Here is a 17,680-nt window from a genome sequence, read left to right on the forward strand (position 1 = left end):
TTGTTGTTGTTGTTTTTGCTTAGAGTGCTGTGCACAGATTTTCTGGGTAGCATGTATGCTGTGAAATGGGGATGTTTGGGAACCTGTGTTCTGGTCCATCATGTGTTAACTGTGAAGTTTGCTTCCTTGCCTTGCTTTGAGGTGACAGATGAGGAGTAACCATGTACTCAAGATCACAAGGTCAGGTGTTCAAGACCAGCCTGGCCAACATGGCGAAACCCCATTTCTACTAAAAAAAAAAAAAAAAAAAAAAAAAAAATTAGCTGGGTTTGGTGGCGGGCATCTGTAATCCCAGCCGCTCAGGAGGCTGAGGCAGGAGAATTGCTTGAACCCAGGAGGTGGAGTTTGCAGTGAGCCAAGATCGTGCCATTGCACTCCAGCCTGAGTGACAAGAGTGAAACTCCATCTCAAAAAAAACCCAGAGAAACAAAAAAACAAAACAGATCAGGCTGTTGCCTGCCTTTTCTGCTTTTTGTTTTTGACACTCAGAGCTGTGACATGTTTCATCCATGTAAAGATGTGAGCATGCAGTGGTCCTCACGTTACACAGATGGTCTTTCCTGGTGCATACAACGCATCCCAAACGTGTTTTCCCAGCTTTTAACCGGGGACAAATGGAGGGTAAGTGGGTGAGGGGTGAAAGCATCGTTTGAATCACGAACCGTGGGAAGTGAGCATCTTGTTGCCACATTGTGGGACCCCCCCACCCTCCTACCTCTTGGATAACTGAGTCCTCAGGATCTCGTATCTGTACAAAGAAGGTTGAGTTGATCTCATGTTCCTGCCTGCAGTGGCATTCTGGAAAGATTTGTAGAAACCTTAGTAGCCATAAATACATCAGAAGAGAACAGCCTGTTTATTAATATTAGAACATATTCCCAGGAAGTAAACTCGGGAAGGTAGCAGTTCCTTCTAGAAGAATCAATTCCAAGTGCCTGCCAGTGCCATGGATATTCTGAAGGACCATTGCTTTGTGGCTCTATATGGGTTAGTGTGGTCTGAGCCTTGCGTGTGGTTTTTCTGGTGGACTGGAAACCAGGGACATGACAGGCATGATCGGGGTGGGAGACTCGTCATGGTCTCTGGGCAGGTGTCTCTGTTCCGTTTTCTTTATAGGGTTATTTCTTCATTATCTCAGCAAGCCTTTCCGTGGGAACATAAATTACTATAGTCTCCGAGGAGGCATCCCTGTTCCAGCAGCATCCGTTGCCATTTTCTTTGTGGGGTTATCTCTTTCATTTCATTAGCAAGCATGGTGTGCTCATGAGTGTCATCTCAGCAAACACCAGTGATGCCTCTGCTTATTGGAAACATTTTATAACAAGTGGATCGACTCAGGCCTCGGCTAGGAAATGAGAATTTTCACAGGAGCTTCAGCCACTCTGGGCCGTCCCACGATACCTCACGGCGTGGAGGTAGCCAAGATTGCTCCTCCAGGCCCCTACTGAGGCTGGTACAATGAGTCATCTGGGGTTCACACTGGCAGTGTACCTTGTATCTTGAGGGTAGATTCCTAGAAAGACTTGGAACCAACCCAAATGATTTTGCTGGATCAAAGGATACATACATGTGTCACTGCGACAGATATTGGTCAACTTACTCCCATAGGGATTTTGCCATTTTGCCTTCCTACCTACCGTGTCTGTGAGTGCCTGATCTTCACAGACTTATTAGAGAAACTTGATGCCAATGCTTTGGAATTTTTTTCAATCTGATAAGAGATAATGCTTCATATCATTTGACCCAGCCATCCCATGACTGGGTGAATACCCAAAGGATTATAAATCATTTTACTATAAAGATACATGCACATGTATGTTGATTGCAGCACTATTTGCACTAGCAAAGACTTGGAACCAACCCAAATGCCCATCAAGGATAGACTGGATAAAGAAATTGTGGCACATAGACGCCATGGAATACCATGCAGCCATAACAAAGGATGAGTTCATGTCCTTTGCAGGGACATGAATGAAGCTGGAAACCATCATTCTCAGCAAACTGACACAAGAACAGAAAACAAAACTCCGCATGTTCTCACTCATAGGTGGGAGCTGAACAATGAGAACACATGGACACAGGGAGGGGAACATCCCACACCGGGGCCTGTTGGGGGGTGGGAGGGTTAGGGGAGGGATAGCAGGGGGTGGGGGGATTGGGGAGGAAGAGCATTAAGAGAAGTACCTAATGTAGATGATGGGGTGATGGGTGCATCAAACCACCATGGCACGTGTAGACCCATGTAACAAACCTGCACGTTCTGCATGTTCATCTCACCACTTAAAAAAAACAACAACAGGTATTTCGGTATAGTCTGAATGAGCATGTCTCTTATGAGATATAAAGGAGAACATATGTGTTGAGGGCCGTTTGGGTCTGTTCTGTATGTAAACTGATATTTTTACCCTTTTCTCTGTAGCATATTTGGGGTTTGTCTGGAGTTGAACTTTTTAGTTATCCGAAAACTAGGTGTTAATATTTCTGACAGAAGGTGCAGATTTTCTCCCAGCTCATTATTTATTTTACTCTGGTTATGGAGATTTGTTTTGTTTTTCCCCATGTAATTTTTTTTTTTTTTTAAGTGTCTTGTTCTGTCACTCAGGCTGGAGTGCAGTGGCATGATCTTGGCTCACTACAGCCTCCATTTCTTGGACTCAAGTGATCCTCCCATCTCAGCCGCCCAACTTGCTAGGACTACAGGCACACACCACTGCGCCTGGTGAATTAAAAAAAATTTTTTTTGTAAACATGAGGTCTGTCTGTGTTTCCCAGGCTGGTCCTGAGCTTCTGGCCTTAGTGATCCGCTAACGTCAGCCTCTCAGAGTGTTGGGATTACAGGTGTGAGCCACTGCCTCTGGCCTGTTTTTTTTATCATGTGATTTTTTTTAAATGGTGAAATTTATCTAACTATCTTTCTGAATTTTGGCTTCGGAAGCCTTTCCTTTCTGCGGAGGTTAAAGTATTCATGCTTTCTTGTACTATTCTCATGGTTTAACATTGTCTTTGCCTTGGAGTTCATTCTGAAGCATGCTGTGAGGTCTGGATCTAATTTTATCTCCTTCCTAATGTGCCTTCAGGTTGCCCGACACCACTTATTAAAACGCCCATCTTTGCCGTTTTTGTCACATACTAAATTTCCACATGCAGTTGGCCTATTTCTGGAAATTCTACCCTGTCCCTTGCTTTGTTAATGCCTTCAGCACCTCCCATCTAATTACAGAGGCTTTTGCACATGTTTTAAGGGCTGGTGTGTTCTCAGTCTTTGTATGTAACAGAATTTTCCTCTTTGCCACCCCCTTGGCAAGTTTCTTCCCTACAGGAATTTTAGAATCAATTCGTCCAGTTTGCATAAAAGAAATTCTGCGATCCATTTTTATTGGATCTTATCAAATTTGCCTATCGACTTGGGTAATTGGGAGACTTTGAGGGTTATCAGTTTAGATGTTTTTATCACCCCTCTAACTCATATTTTAGATTCGGGGGTAGATATGCAGGTTTGTGCCCTGGGTACCCTGCGTGACGCGGAGGTGTGCAGTGCGAAGGATCCCGTCACCCAGATAGTGAGCATAGTGCCTGATCGTCTTCCAACCCTTGACCCATCCCTTCCTCACCCACTGTATTTCTCAGTGTATGTGGTTCCCATCTTTATGTCCATGTGTCTTTGATGTTTAGCTCCCAGTAATAAGTGAGAACATGTGGCATTTAGTTTCCTGGTTCTGTGTTAATTCGTGTAGGATAATGGTCTCCATGTGCATCTATATGTCTGCAAAGCACATGATTCCATCCTTTTTAATGGCTGCATAGTATTCCACGGAATAGATTCACCACATTTTCCTCTATCATTTGACCCAGCAATACCAGCAATACTGGGTATATTCCGAAAGGAAATAAGTAATTCTTCCAAAAAGACACTGTCTGTTCATCGCAGCATGATTCAGAATAGCAAAGACAGTCAAACCAGGCGTCTGTCAACACTGGATTGGACAAAGTTTGGATCTTTTGTTTTGTTTTGAGACAGTCTCGCTCTGTCACGCAGGCTGGAGTGCAGTGGCGTGATCACAGCTCACTGCAGCCTCAACCTCCCAGGCTCGCGTGACCCTCTGAACTCAGCCTCCCGGGTAGCTGGGATGACAGCCGTGTGCCACCATGCCTGGCTCATTTTTTTTGTACCTTTTTTTGTTTTGTAGAAATAGAGCTTCACCATTTGGCCTAGACTGGTCTTGAACTCCTGGGCTCAAGCAATCTGCCTGCCTTGGGCTTCTAAAGTGCTGGGATTACAGGCATGAGCCACTGTGCCTGACCAGTTTGGGTCTTTTGAGAAACACACAGCAAGAAGGAAGGGGATAATTAAAAAGAAAACACTGAACTCTTGTAGCTGCACTTAGAGATGCAGCAAGGATCCATGCGGCTCTCCATGATGCTTTTATTTATTTATTTATTTAGAGATGAAGTTTCGCGCTTGTAGCCCAGGCTGGAGTGCAGAGGCACAATCTCGGCTCACAGCAGCCTCCATCTCCCAGGTTCAAGCAATTCTCCTGCCTCCACCTCCCGAGTAGCAGGGATTACAGGCGCCCGCCAGCATGCCTGGCTAATTTTTGTATTTTTAGTAGAGGCAGGGTTTCTCCATGTTGGTCAGGCTGGACTTGAACTCCCGACCTCAGGTGACCCACCTACCTCGGCCTCCCAAAGCACTGGGATGACAGGCGTGAGCCACCGTGCCCGGCCGCTTTTTTGTTTGTGTGTGTGTTTGAACTGGAGTCTCACTACATTGCCGAGGCCACAGTGCAGTGGTGCAGTTACAGCTCACTGCGTGTTTTCAGTCCCCACGGGCACCTCCAGGGCACCACCGTGGTGCCATGACATTCTCACCAAGACCAAGGGTGTCTTTCCATTGGCTCAGCTCTACTTCTGTGTCTTTATAGCGGGGCTTGTTTCCTGAGACAGGTTTGCACGCTCTCGATTACCAAGGCTCATTTTCTGTTCCTGTTGTTCCTGTATTATGAGAAGGAGTGTCTCTTCTCATGCCTTTTCTGTTGTCTGTGGTTTTTGTATTTGTGGAAGCTATTGATATTTGCCTCTGAAGTCCCTGTCAGGCCACCTTCTGGAATTCTCTTCCTGGATTTGTTTAATGCTGATTTTGTTAGGTTTTTCCTGACATACCGTCATATCATCTGCAAACCATATTTTCACTCTCCCTCCACAGTTCTTGTACCTGCTGTAGTTATTTGACCACACTGGATAGTTCTCCAATAACAAATTAAATGGCAGGGTGCACTCCTGTAACCCCAGCTCTGTGGGAGGCCAAGGCGGGTGGATCACTTGAGCCTAGGGGATGAAGGCTGGTTTTGGCAACACAGCAAGACCCCATTTTTTACAAAAACAAATAGTAAAAAATGACCCGGGTGTGGTGGCTCACACCTGTAGCCCCGGCTACTTGTGAAGGTGAGGATGGAGAATCACTCGAGCCCCGGAGGTTGAGTCTGCCTGCAGTGAGCCGTCAGCTTTCTTTTGAAGCTTATTCATAACTGGAAGGTGTGAGATCAGGAAAGTTCTAGATTATTGCCAAACACATCTGTGTATTTCAAGTGGATGGTATCGTATCCAGGAGAACCAAAGCTCCTTGAGGCAGAGAACATGTGTATGCTGATCTAATTTGTTTCCCTGTATGCTGGGCACAGAGTGTGGGTGCTGCTACACATATTTTATAAAACAAGAAGAGAAGGGTGGAAGATGGACGGAAGGAGGAAGAAAGGAAGGAAAGAAGGAGGGAAGAAAGGAAAGAGTGGAAGAAGGAAGGAAAGAGTGAGAGAAGGAAATGAAGGAAAAAGTGAGAGAAAGAAGTAAAGATGAAGGAAAGAGGGAATAAGTAAAGAGGAAAGGAAGGAAAGAGGGAAGGAAATAAGGAAAGAGGGAGGGAAGGGCTGAAGGAAGAAAGGAAAAACAGAAGGAAGGAGGAAGGAAGAAAAGAGGGACAGAAGGGAGGACAAATGGAAGGAAGTAAAACAAATACAAATCCCCCTGAAAATGTGGATCACTTATGTTAACCAGAAATTCAAGTGAGATCTCCCGACACCTGTGATATCAGCAGCTGTGAAGCACCCTGTAGGAACCACGTCTCTTACTTTCTGTGTTCTGGTGCTTGACTTCCAGGCCTTGTCAGCCCTAGGGAGACTGCCCCTCCCGAAACCAGCAAACCCCCCCACCCACTTATGAGCCTGTCTTTCATATGCAGACCCACCAATCCAGAACCCACGCGGCACCTCTCTTCTTTACTGGGGCTGCGTGCTCCACCTCACCATGCAGCTGCCCTCAGCCACTTTCTCCACAGCAGCGTCGTCCTCTGTAGGGTCCACCATACGGAAATCATGAGGAAGTCTACGTTTTAAAACACAAATGAACAAACGTGTCCTGCTCAGTGCTGCCCTGAGAGCAGAGGTTGTTATTTCAGGATCAGTGTATCCATTCCACCCACCTTTCTGCAGCTCACGTTCACAGTGTATTCCAGAACCTGCCAGGGACTACCAGGGACTGACATGGACTTCAGGAGGTGGTTTTTTTTGTTGTTTTGTTTTGTTTTTTTGTGTTTTTTCTGCACTGTCATTACTCGGGGCTAATCCACCTTAATACATTCATGCATCCCCAGCCTGTGGGAATTCAAGGGGAACAGGAACAGAAATAATTGAACTATCACTCCCTTTGGCATCGTGGGTCTCTTGAGGCTGAATTCTTACAAATATGTGCTTTGCTTTTAAATCTTACTTGGACCATTTTTTTTCTTCTTCTTTTTCAGTTTTCGCCCCACAACCCGACCGTGTGGCTATAGTGACGGGCGGGACAGATGGCATCGGCTACTCCACGGCGAAGCATCTGGCGAGACTCGGCATGCATGTGATCATAGGTGAGGACTTTCACAGTAAATTGTGTTTTTTTTGTTTGGCTGTTTCCTGAGACAGGGTCTCACTCTGTCACCCAGGCTGGACTGCAGCCGTGCGATCTCAGCTCACTGCAACCTCCGCCTCCTGGGTTCAAGCAAATCTCCCACCGTGGCCTCCTGAGTAGCTGGGTTTACAGACATGCACCACCCCGCCCGGCTAATTGTTGTATTTTTCGTAGAGACGGTGTTTCAGTATGCTGGCCAGGCTGGTCTCGAACTCCTGAGCTCAAGCCATCTGCCTGCCTCGGCCTCCCAAAGTGCTGGGATGACAGGTGTGAGCCACCACGCCTGGCAGTTAGCTGTGCTGTATACCTCATGTGAGCGACTCGGTTGTTCATTTAGAGATGTATGCAAACGTAGATTTACATATAACAATTCAGATCCAGGAACCTCATCAGGGTGATATTTAAACCTGGAAAACACAGGCAGGTGTAGTGCCCTCTTGGGAATAGATGCATGCTCTGCTTCTATATTGATGCTGTGTTGTTTTCACGTGATTTACGGGGAAAAAAACAACATATCTTTATTAGTTTCCTAGTGGGGGCTCTAACGAAGTATCTCAAGGAGACTGGAGGTTGTTTAAAAAGCCAAAATTAATTTTTCACGATTCTGGAGGTTGAATTCACAGTGTGGGCAGGGCTGTCTCCTCCTGAGGCCTCGCTCCTGGGCTTGGAGGTGCCGTCTTCCCCCCGCGTCCTCACGGGGCCGTCTGTCTGTGCATGTCTGTGTCCTCATATGCCCTTCTTATAAGGGCCCCAGTTCTATTAGATGAGGGCCTAGCTAGTGACCTCATCTCACCTTGGTCACCACTTTACAAACCCTATTTCCAAACAGTCACGTTCTGAGGTCCTGGGGTTAAGGACTTCAATTTGAGAATTTTGTTCAAACACAAGCTCGTAACAGAATCTGAACAATTTTGTGGCATTCTTGCTTTCTCTGCACCTATGCCCTATAGATACTCAATGTGTGATTTCTGCTGTTTCTGAACATCTCTCTAAAAGCTCTTCGTGATCTCTGACTCCTCTTTAAGCGTGACCTCTTCAGGTCTTCCTTCAACTGGGACAATGAGGACAGTTCAGATAACCCATTCTACGATGCTCGGCGTTCCCGGTCAGTTGCATAGCTGGGGAAGTGTCACTCGAGTGGCTAGCTTTAAAGCAGGAGTGGCAGGAAACAGACCTCTCCAACACCGAGCTGAGGAAGGAAGTGGCTTTTTATTCCGCTGGGAGCTGCGGGAGGGCTAAAGCCTCATTCACCAAGCTTCCCGAGAAGGAGCTTGTTTCCCCGTTTATAGGCTTACAACGCTGAAGGGGAAACTGAGGCAAAACTATGTCATTGTCCATTAGCTGGACGTCAGACCTCACAATGTTTTGGCTTCATTGACTTGCTAGTTTATACGCAGCGTGACCGGGAACAGGCAAGGGAGGGGGCTTACAGGGACAACACAAAGGCAGTAAATTATCAGGTGGCAGAGTGGGTGTGAGTCGTGCAGACGTGGAGGACGAGACCCAGCACCGGGCTCCGGCTGGTGGCAACTCTTTCAAGGCTTATAGATAGCAGAGATGCTGAGAACCGAAAACCCTGTCCTCTTCCCAGTCCCTGGGCCTCTTCATGGCCTGGTCAGTGGCGTCAGGAAGTCCCCTGACCACAGATTCAAGCTCTTCGGTATTTTATTTCTTTTTCACCCTCCTTCCCATCCGGAGTGGAGGGGAGGTAGGAGGTGGAGACCAGGAAGCTGGGGGATGCGAGGGGGTCTCGCCTAAATGATGTGTGGAGGTGACCTTTGAAACATAAAAGCTTTAATGTGTCTTATGCCCACTCTCGACACCATCTGCATTTCATTCATTCATTTATTCATTCATTCATTCCAGACAGGATGCTGCTCCGTCAGCCCAGACTGGTGTGCAGTGATATAATCATAGCTCACTGCAACCTCAGACTCCTGGACTCCGGCAATCCTCCTGCCCCAGTCTCACGAGCAGCTGCTGCTACAGGCACGCACTGCCATGCCAAGCTCATTTGATTGATTTATTGTTATTATTTCCTTGAGACAGAGCCTTGCTCTCTCACCCAGGCTGAAGTACAATGGTGCGATCTCGGCTTGCTGCAACCTCTCCCTCTCGGGTTCAAGCAAATCATGCCTCAGCCTACCGAGTAGCTGGGATTACAGGCGTGCACCACCATGCCCGGCTTATTTTTGGATTTTTAGTAGAGACGGGTTTTCGCCCTTTTGGCCAGGCTGGCGTCGCACTACTGACCTCAGGTGATCCACCCGCCTCAGACTCCCAAAGTGCTGGGATTACAGGCCTGAGCCACCATGCCCGGCCCCAGCTATTAAAAAAAAATTATTTTGCTGGCTGGACATGGTGACTCACGCCTTTAATACTACCACTTTGAGAAGTCAAGGCAGGTGGATCACTTGAGATTAGGGGTTCAAGACCAGGCTAGCCAACGTGGCGAAGCCCCAGCTTTACTAAAAATGCAAAAGTTATCGAGGCTTGGTGGTGGGAGGCTGAGGTGGGAGAAGTCACTAAACTCGAGAGGCAGATGTTGCAGTGAGCCAAGATCACACCACCGCACTCCAACCTGGGTGACAGAGTGAGACTCCCTCTCAAAAAACAAAAACCAAAACAAAAAATAAAACTAAAATGGATTTGGAGATACCAGGGTTTCACTATGTTGCCCAGGCTTGTCTTGAACTCCTGGGTTGAAGTGATCCTCCCACCTTGGCCTCCCAAAGTGCTGGGATTACAAGTGTGAGCTACTATGCATGGCCACCCTTTGCTTTTAATGATAGATTTTATGGTGTCTGCTTTTATAAACATCATACCGTAGGGCTGGTTTTATTTATTTATTTTTTGGAGACAGAGTCTCGCTCTGTCACCCAGGCTGGAGTACAGTGCTGCGATCTCGGCTCACTGCAACCTCCACCTCCCAGGTTGAAGAGATTCTCCTGCCTCAGCCTCCTGAGTAGCTGGGATTACAGGCGTGTGCCACCATGCCTGGCTAATTTTTGTATTTTTAGTAGAGATGAGGTTTCACCATGTTGGCCAGGCTGCTCTCGAACTCCTGACCTTGTCATCTGTCCACCTCAGCCTCCCAAATTGCTGGGTTACAGGCGTGAGCCACTGCACCTGGCCAACGTCTGGTTTTAGATATGTAGGATCATGTTCACTTAAAATTTTCCAAAAACAGTGCCCACTACTGATTAAGTCTTTCTTTCTCCCATTCCTTCTTTCCCTTGCTGTAATTTATGGAAAGCTGATCATGGAGCATAAACAGTGCTTTGGATTGCACATTTCAAGACAAATTCATCTCAGTTCTTCCTTATCTTCCTGTTCAGGACAGAGCCTTTTCTGGGCCTGGAACACCTTTGCAAAAGCTAAAAAGCCTCAAGGGTAAGAGCACGAGTCTGATCTGCTGACAGGTCTGAGCGCGGAGCCTTTCTGTGCCTTGAAGGGCTGGACCCCTCAATGCCTCATCGCGTAGGCTAAAAGTCCTCACATTATGAATCGGATCAGCTGACATGCAGATAGAATATATAAGGAAAAAATGAGATTTCCACAGCATCGCATGCATTAAATCTCCACCAGAAAACGATGATCTACACATGTGTTTGAATACCCGCTGTGGTTCTGAGCCTCGTGTGTTTAAATACCCGCTGTGGTTCTGAGCCTCGTGTGTGTAAATACCCGCTGTGGTTCTGAGCCTCGTGTGTGTAAATACCCGCTGTGGTTCTGAGCCTCGTGTGTTTAAATACCCGCTATCGTTCTGAGCCTCGTGTGTTTAAACACTTGCTATGGTTCTGAGCCTCGTGTGTTTAAATACCCGCTATGGTTCTGAGCCTCGTGTGTTTAAATACCTGCTATGGTTCTGAGCCTCGTGTGTTTAAATACCCGCTATGGTTCTGAGTCTCGTGTGTTTAAACACTTGCTATGGTTCTGAGTCTGATGCCTTTAAATACCCTTCTCTCAGTGCTGCCCCATGACTCGCCCCAAAAGGGAGTTTTGGGCTTGGCTCACCCTGGAACGCCGCTGACACCATGTGATGCCAGCAGGTTAATGAGTGATCAGGCCCAAGGAGGAAGAATTTGCCAAGCTCTTTTCCCCCAAAGAGCTGCCCCTTTTGACACACCTTATAATCTGACCTCTCTGGTCAAAGACATTTGAAAAAATGATGACGACAAAATAAAACCATACTCTCGGGTTCAATGCATGTCCACTTTCTAAGCCATTAAAGAAACCAGGCCGAGCGTGGTGGCTCATGCCTGTCACCACAGCACTTTGGGAGGCAGAGGTGAGTGGATTACCTGAGGTCAGGGGTTCAAGACCAGCCGGGGCAACATAGTGAAACCCAGTCTCTACTAAAAATACATACATACATATATATATACATATATATATATATGTGTGTGTGTGTGTGTATGTGTATATACTAAAATACATAAATGTATATATATTTACATATATAAATATGTAAATATATAAATATATACACATATTTATACATGCGTGTATATTTATATAAATATGTATATATATGTATATATACAATATATTATGTATTATATTAGTATGTATTATATATCATATATACACACACATATATATTATATATGTTATATGTATGTACATCTATAATTTTATAAATACATATAAATATATATACACATATACATACATATTCATACAAGTGTGTATATATTACATATATACACATATATAAATATTGGCGTATATACATACACATAAAAGATTAGCCAAGTGTAACAGTGGGCACCTTAATCTCAGGTACTCAGGAGGCTGTGGCAGGAGAATCAGTTGAACTGGGGAGGCGGAGGTTGCAGTGAGCTGAGATCACGCCACTGCTCTCCAGCCTGGGTGATAGAGTGAGACTCTATCCAAAAAAAACCAAAAACAAACAAGAAGCCTAACTGATGTTGTTTCACCCTGGGTTTCCTAGTCTTTATTTGAGCTGTAACATACCTTCTAGGCAAAACGCCCGTTTGCATCCATCTAAAGGCGTGTTCCTGAAACCGCAGTTGCAGAATGTCATGGTGCTGCGGAGAGGGGAATGAGCAATCCTTAGCGCGAAGTAGGAGCCATGGCCTGTGGTCACATTCGTGGCACAGTCTGCCAGTGTACACAGGGGTGTTCCCAGAGCAAAAGCCCCCTCGAAAATGCTGTTTCCATCCTGACGTTTTAATGCACATTTTAAACCTTACGCTCTTCATGGTTCTCACATGCAAATTATGACAGCAGGGTTCCCGCATCACTGTCATTATTTAAAAGTAGAATGTCAAGTGCATTTGCACTTTTTGCCGATGCAGGCTTAAAAAAATGGGTCTTCAATGGATAGCTTTATTCTGGCAAAATGCCTGTCAAATTAAACGCTAGGGCCAAGGGAAAACCCATCAAAGACACATTTCACAACGGTGTTATACATCCCTCAAAAACCTCTCTCTTTTTTTTTTTTATTTGTGCAGTTAGTAGTTTCTGGATGACTCTACAAGCCACTGTGCCTTTTCCTTTTTTCCCTTTTAGCTGGAAATAATAACAGCAAAGCCGAGGAAGCTGTAAGAGAACTAAAAGAAGAAACGCTGAACGTCAAAGGTATCGGGAGATGCTGCAGTGGGTTTTTCTCTTGGGACAGGTGGTTTGAGCGGTTCATGGCCGAGTTTCTCTCGTGTGCCAAGCGGCATTCGGGAGAGAGGTCTCAGCTTTTCGCACTCCTGTTTCGGGGATTTCTAGTCCCATCATACAGAAGGAAATGGTAAACGCAAGGTGAACATAGCATCGCTCAGCTCCAAAGCCTGCTAGGAAAAGCATGTTGGGATGTGCTGGGGGCCTGCGCTCTTACTCAGATGTGTGTTCCATGCGGATCAGGAGCCATTTTACCTTCTCGTTGACCTCAGGCCACCTGCCAGGAGATGCCTCTGCGGGTGGGGAGTTCTGGCCTTAAGACATATCAAACAGGAGGAACGTGTTTGCCCTAAGATCTTTGACCAGGTGCTAGAGCAAATTTGGGTGTGCGCCTTCTGCCTGTTCAAACTGCGGAAGGGAAGGTGTGCACACAACTTCTATTCTAGTATCCTTCCAGGTTCGAAATGCCATTTTCTTGTATTTATTGATTATTTTTCATGTGTATACATTTAGGGGTACAAGTAGAGTTTTGTTACGTGGATAGATAATGCAGTGGAGAGGTCTGGGCTTTAGTATGACTAGTGCTGAATGATGTACGTTGTACCTGACAGGTAATTTCTTTTCATCTTTGCTTTTTTTCTTTTCCTTTTTTTTTTGAGACAGAGTTTCACTCTTGTTGCCCAGGCTGGAGTGCAAATGGCACGATAACAGCTTACTGCAACCTCCAACTCCTGGGTTCAAGCGATTCTCCTGCCTCAGCCTCCTGAGTAGCTGGGACTACAGGTGCCCATCACCATGCCTGACTGAGTTTTGTATTTTTAGTAGAGATGGGGTTTCACTGTGTTGGCCAGGCTGGTCTCTAGCCCCTGACCTCAGGTGATCTGCCTGCCTCAGCCTTCCAAAGTGCTGGGATGACAGGCGTGAGCCACCGTGCCCTGCTCCAAGAGGTAATTTCTTATCCCTCGCCCCTCTTCCACCCTCCCACCTTCGGCGTCTCCAATATCTGTTATTCTACTCTCTGTCCATGTGGGCGCATTATTTAGCTATCACTTATAAGTAATAACACCGGTATTTGACTTTCTGTTTCTGAGTTGTTTCACTCAGGATGATGGCCTCCAGTTCCGTCCATGTTGCTGGGGAAGAGTGGATTTCCTTTTCATGGCTGCATAGTATTCCATTGTATATAGATACTATATTTCCTTCTTTTTTATTTCATTTTGTCCACTGTAGCAGATACTATATTTTCCTTTTCCTTTCATCTGTCGTTGGACAGCTAAGTGGTTTCCATATCTTGGCTCCAGTGAATAGTACTGCAGTGTACATAGGCATGCCGGTGTCTCTTTGACACACTGATTTCATTTGCTTTGAGTCCATGCTCAGTAATGGGATTGCTGAATTATTTGCTGCTCTTATTTTTAATTATTTGGGGAACCTCCATAGTGGTTTTCATACTGGCTGTCCTAGCTGACATTCCCACCCATGGTGTACGAGGCCCCTTTTCTCTACACTCTCCCGACACTTATGATCAAGTATCAAAATCATCGTTCTGGCCGAGCACCATGGCTCACACCTGTCATCCTAGCCCTTTGGGAGGCTGAGGCAGGCGAACCACCTGAGGTCAGGAGTTGGAGACCAGCCTGGCCAACATAATGAAACCCCATCTCTACTGAAAATACAAAAAGTAGCCGGGCGTGGTGGCAGGTGCCTGTAATCCCAGCTGCTCAGGAGGCAGGAGAATTGCTTGAACCCAGGAAGTGGAGGTTGCAGTGAGCTGAGATGGCGCCATTGTACTCCAGCCTGGGTGACAGAGGGAGACTCCATCTCAAAAACAAAACAAAAACAGAAATACCATTCTGACGATCTCCATTTTAACCGGTGTGAGATGATAGTGCTGGTGGTTTTGATTTGCAGTTCCCTGATGGTTCGTGATGCTGAGTACCTTTTCATATAAACACCTTTTTACATACCTGTTGGGCCACACGCATGCTAAGTACGTTTCTGAGCAATGTATGTGTGTGGTACCTTATGCTAAAAAAAAATGCATGTCACCTCTTCGGCTGTTTTAATTTGAGATGGTGTATTGAGAATTCCCACAAAGCAGGGGATGGGTGTATTTGGATTCTTTATTTTTTTCTTCCACATGATAAAATTTATTTGTTATTTTATTTTTTAATTTATGTATTATACTTTAAGTTCTGGGGCACATGTGCAGAGCGCGCAGGTTTGTCACACAGGTATACACGTGCCGTGGTGGTTTGCTGCATCCATCCCCCCATCATCTACATTAGGTATTTCTCCTAATGCTCTCCCTCCCCAATCCCCCCACCCCCTGCTGTCCCTCCCCTAGCCCCCGAGCCCCTGACAGGCCCCAGTGTGTGATGTTCCCCTCCCTGTGTCCATGCGTTCTCATTGTTCAACTCCCACTTATGAGTGATTCTTTGTTTCTTTGTTTTTTGAGATAGAGTCTCACTCTGTCACCCAGGCTGGAGTGCTGTGGTGTTATCTTGGCTCACTGCAACCTTGGCCTCCCAGGCCCAAGTGACTCTCCTGCCTCAGCCTCCCCAGTAGCTGGGAACACAGGTGTGCAGCCACACACTCAGCTAATTTTTGTAGAGTTGGGGTTTCGCCTTGTTGCCGAGGCTGGTCTTGAACTCCTGGGCTGAAGCGGCCGTCCATTCACCTCGGCCTCCCAAAGTGCTGGGATCGCAGGTGTGAGCCACTGTGCGTGGCCCGTTTTGATTCTTTGTCATAAGCCATGCGAGTGAAATGAACCCTGCCCGGAGCGGAGCCTGGTCACCGCCTTTGCACACGTCTCCTCCTGGTCTGCCTGAAGCTGCTGTGAAATACCTGTTTTCTCTGTCAAGGGCTGGGGTGTGTTGGAACGTCATGCCAGCATTGCTGGATCTCTTTGATTTTCAGGAACACACACGTGGGGGTTTCCCCTCAGCCAGAGCCCAGCCCGGTATACAATATCAGGAAGTTGCAGCGGGCTGGTGAGACATTTCCTTCTCAGTAGGATCTCCCTTGGGGCAAAAGGATTGGTTTCCGTGACAGTAAATCCCATTCCCTGCCATTCTCTGCCACATTGGCCCTACCTCATTTGCAGCAGTTCAAAGGAGTGGCATTTTCTTTTTCCCTTTTTTTTTTTTTTTTTTTTTTTTTTTTTTTTGAGATGGAGTCTCATCTACGGCCGTACCACCCTGAACGACCCCGATCTCGTCTGATCTTGGAAGCTAAGCAGGGTCAGGCCTGGTTAGTACTTGGATGGGAGATGGAGTCTTGCTCTGTCGCCAGGCTGGAGTGCAGTGGTATGATCTCAGCTCATTGCAACCTCTGCCTCCCGGGTTCAAGTGATCCTCCTGCCTCAACCTCCCGAGTAGCTGAGACGTGTGCCACCATGCCCAGCTAATTTTTATTTTTATTTTTAGTACAGACGAAAAATACGTTCACTACGTTGGCCAGGATGGTCCCGATCTCCTGACCTCGTGATCTGCCCACATCGGCTTCCCAAAGTGCTGGGATTACAGGCGCGAGCCACCGTGCACGGCCCAGAGTGGCATTTTCTGACACAGTGAATCCCAAAGTACCTTTTCAGGGCCTGTAACCTCAGCATTTCTGGACAGCAGATGAGAAATGCAAGCTCCCAGGTACCACCTGTGAATCGGGGCCTCTGGGGGTGGGGGTGGGGCCTTGGCATCTGCTTTCTTCGGGGGGGGGGGGGGGGGCCTTGGCATCTGCATTCTTCTGAAGCCATTAAAGGATTCCCAGCACATTCAAGTGGCAGATTTACTGCTGTCCCAAATGCATTCAGCCATCAATATGGAGCCCAAAGAGAAGGTTCTGGAAACTGACACATGAGGCGTTCTTTTCTCCTGACTTTCTGCTTTTAATCTGAATGACTGCAAAACTGTATAAGGAATACTTCACAAAAAATCACTTACGTGATCCACCTAACCAAAACGACAGGCAAGAAACAATGATTTATAATCACACGTTAATTTTATTAGATCCCGAAAATGTTTCACATTTGGACAACATAAATTTTGACCAATAACATATATATATACATATATATATGTGTATATATATATATATACACATATATATGTATATATATATATTTTTTTTTTTAGACAGAGTTTCACTCTTGTCATCCGGCTGGAGTGCAGTGGTGTGATCTCGGCTCACTGCAACCTCCACCTCCCAGGTTCAAGTGATTCTCCTGCCTCAGCCTCCTGAGTAGCTGGGATGACAGACTCCTACCACGGCGCCCGGCTGATTTTTTGTACTTTTAGTAGTGACGGGGTTTTGCCAGGTTAGCCAGGCTGGCCTGGAACTCTTGCCGTCAGCTGAAACGCCCGCCTCGGCCTCCCAAATTGCTGGGGTGACAGGCGTGAGCCACTGAGTCTGGCCGCAGTAACAAATGATTGCTGTTGTTTTGGAAAAGTTTGTGTAGAATATTCCATCATCAATTCTTTAAAATGCAGTTTTTGTGGACAAGTAGCATAACGAAGACAGGGTTTGTCCACACCATTAAACAAATTTAGCTTCCTTTTTTGCAAATCGATACCAGTGGGTTTCAATTCAATCTTGTAGAAAAGAATGGTTTGGGCTCTCTGCAGCTGTTTAAAAGGTTTAAAAATCTCGCAAGATGGTGGGAAGATGGGGTGTGCAGTGGAGATGGTTAATAAGTACAAAAAAAATGATAGAATGGGTAAGATCTAGTATTCGGTAGCACAAAAGGGTGACCACAGTCAGCAATACTTCATATCTATTCAAAACTAGCTAACAGTGGCCAGGCGCAGCGGCTCACGCCTGTAATCCCAGCACTTTTGGAGGCTGAGGCGGGCAGATCACTTGAGGTCAGGAGTTTGAGACCAGCCTGGTCAACACGGTGGAATCCTGTCTCTACTAAAAGCACAAAAATTAGCGGGGCGTGGTGGCAGGCGCCTGTAGTCCCAGCTACTGAGGAGGCTGAGGCAGGAGACTCACTTGAACCCAGGAGGCGGAGGTTGCTGTGAGCCGAGATGGTGCCACTGCACTCCAGCCTGGGAGACAGACACTCTGTCTCAAAAAAAAAAAAAAAAAAAAAAAAAAAAAAAAA

At 46.4% G+C, this 17,680-nt stretch overlaps 1 protein-coding gene across 2 annotated transcripts in view; it reads left to right on the top strand.

Moving 5' to 3' along the window:
* DHRSX (dehydrogenase/reductase X-linked) overlaps positions 1–17,680 on the top strand; it is a 199,933-nt gene that overhangs the window by 35,999 nt on the left and 146,254 nt on the right. For both annotated transcript variants that reach the window (XM_032267781.1, XM_032267780.1), the window contains exons 2-3: positions 6,791–6,898; positions 12,478–12,546. In XM_032267781.1, coding sequence (XP_032123672.1) covers positions 6,791–6,898; positions 12,478–12,546 — 177 coding nt within the window. The remainder of the gene's footprint in view (positions 1–6,790; positions 6,899–12,477; positions 12,547–17,680) is intronic.

Source organism: Sapajus apella, unplaced genomic scaffold (assembly GCF_009761245.1).
Source record: "Sapajus apella isolate SASKATOON/1434 unplaced genomic scaffold, GSC_monkey_1.0 scaffold172, whole genome shotgun sequence".
NCBI lineage: Eukaryota > Metazoa > Chordata > Mammalia > Primates > Cebidae > Sapajus > Sapajus apella.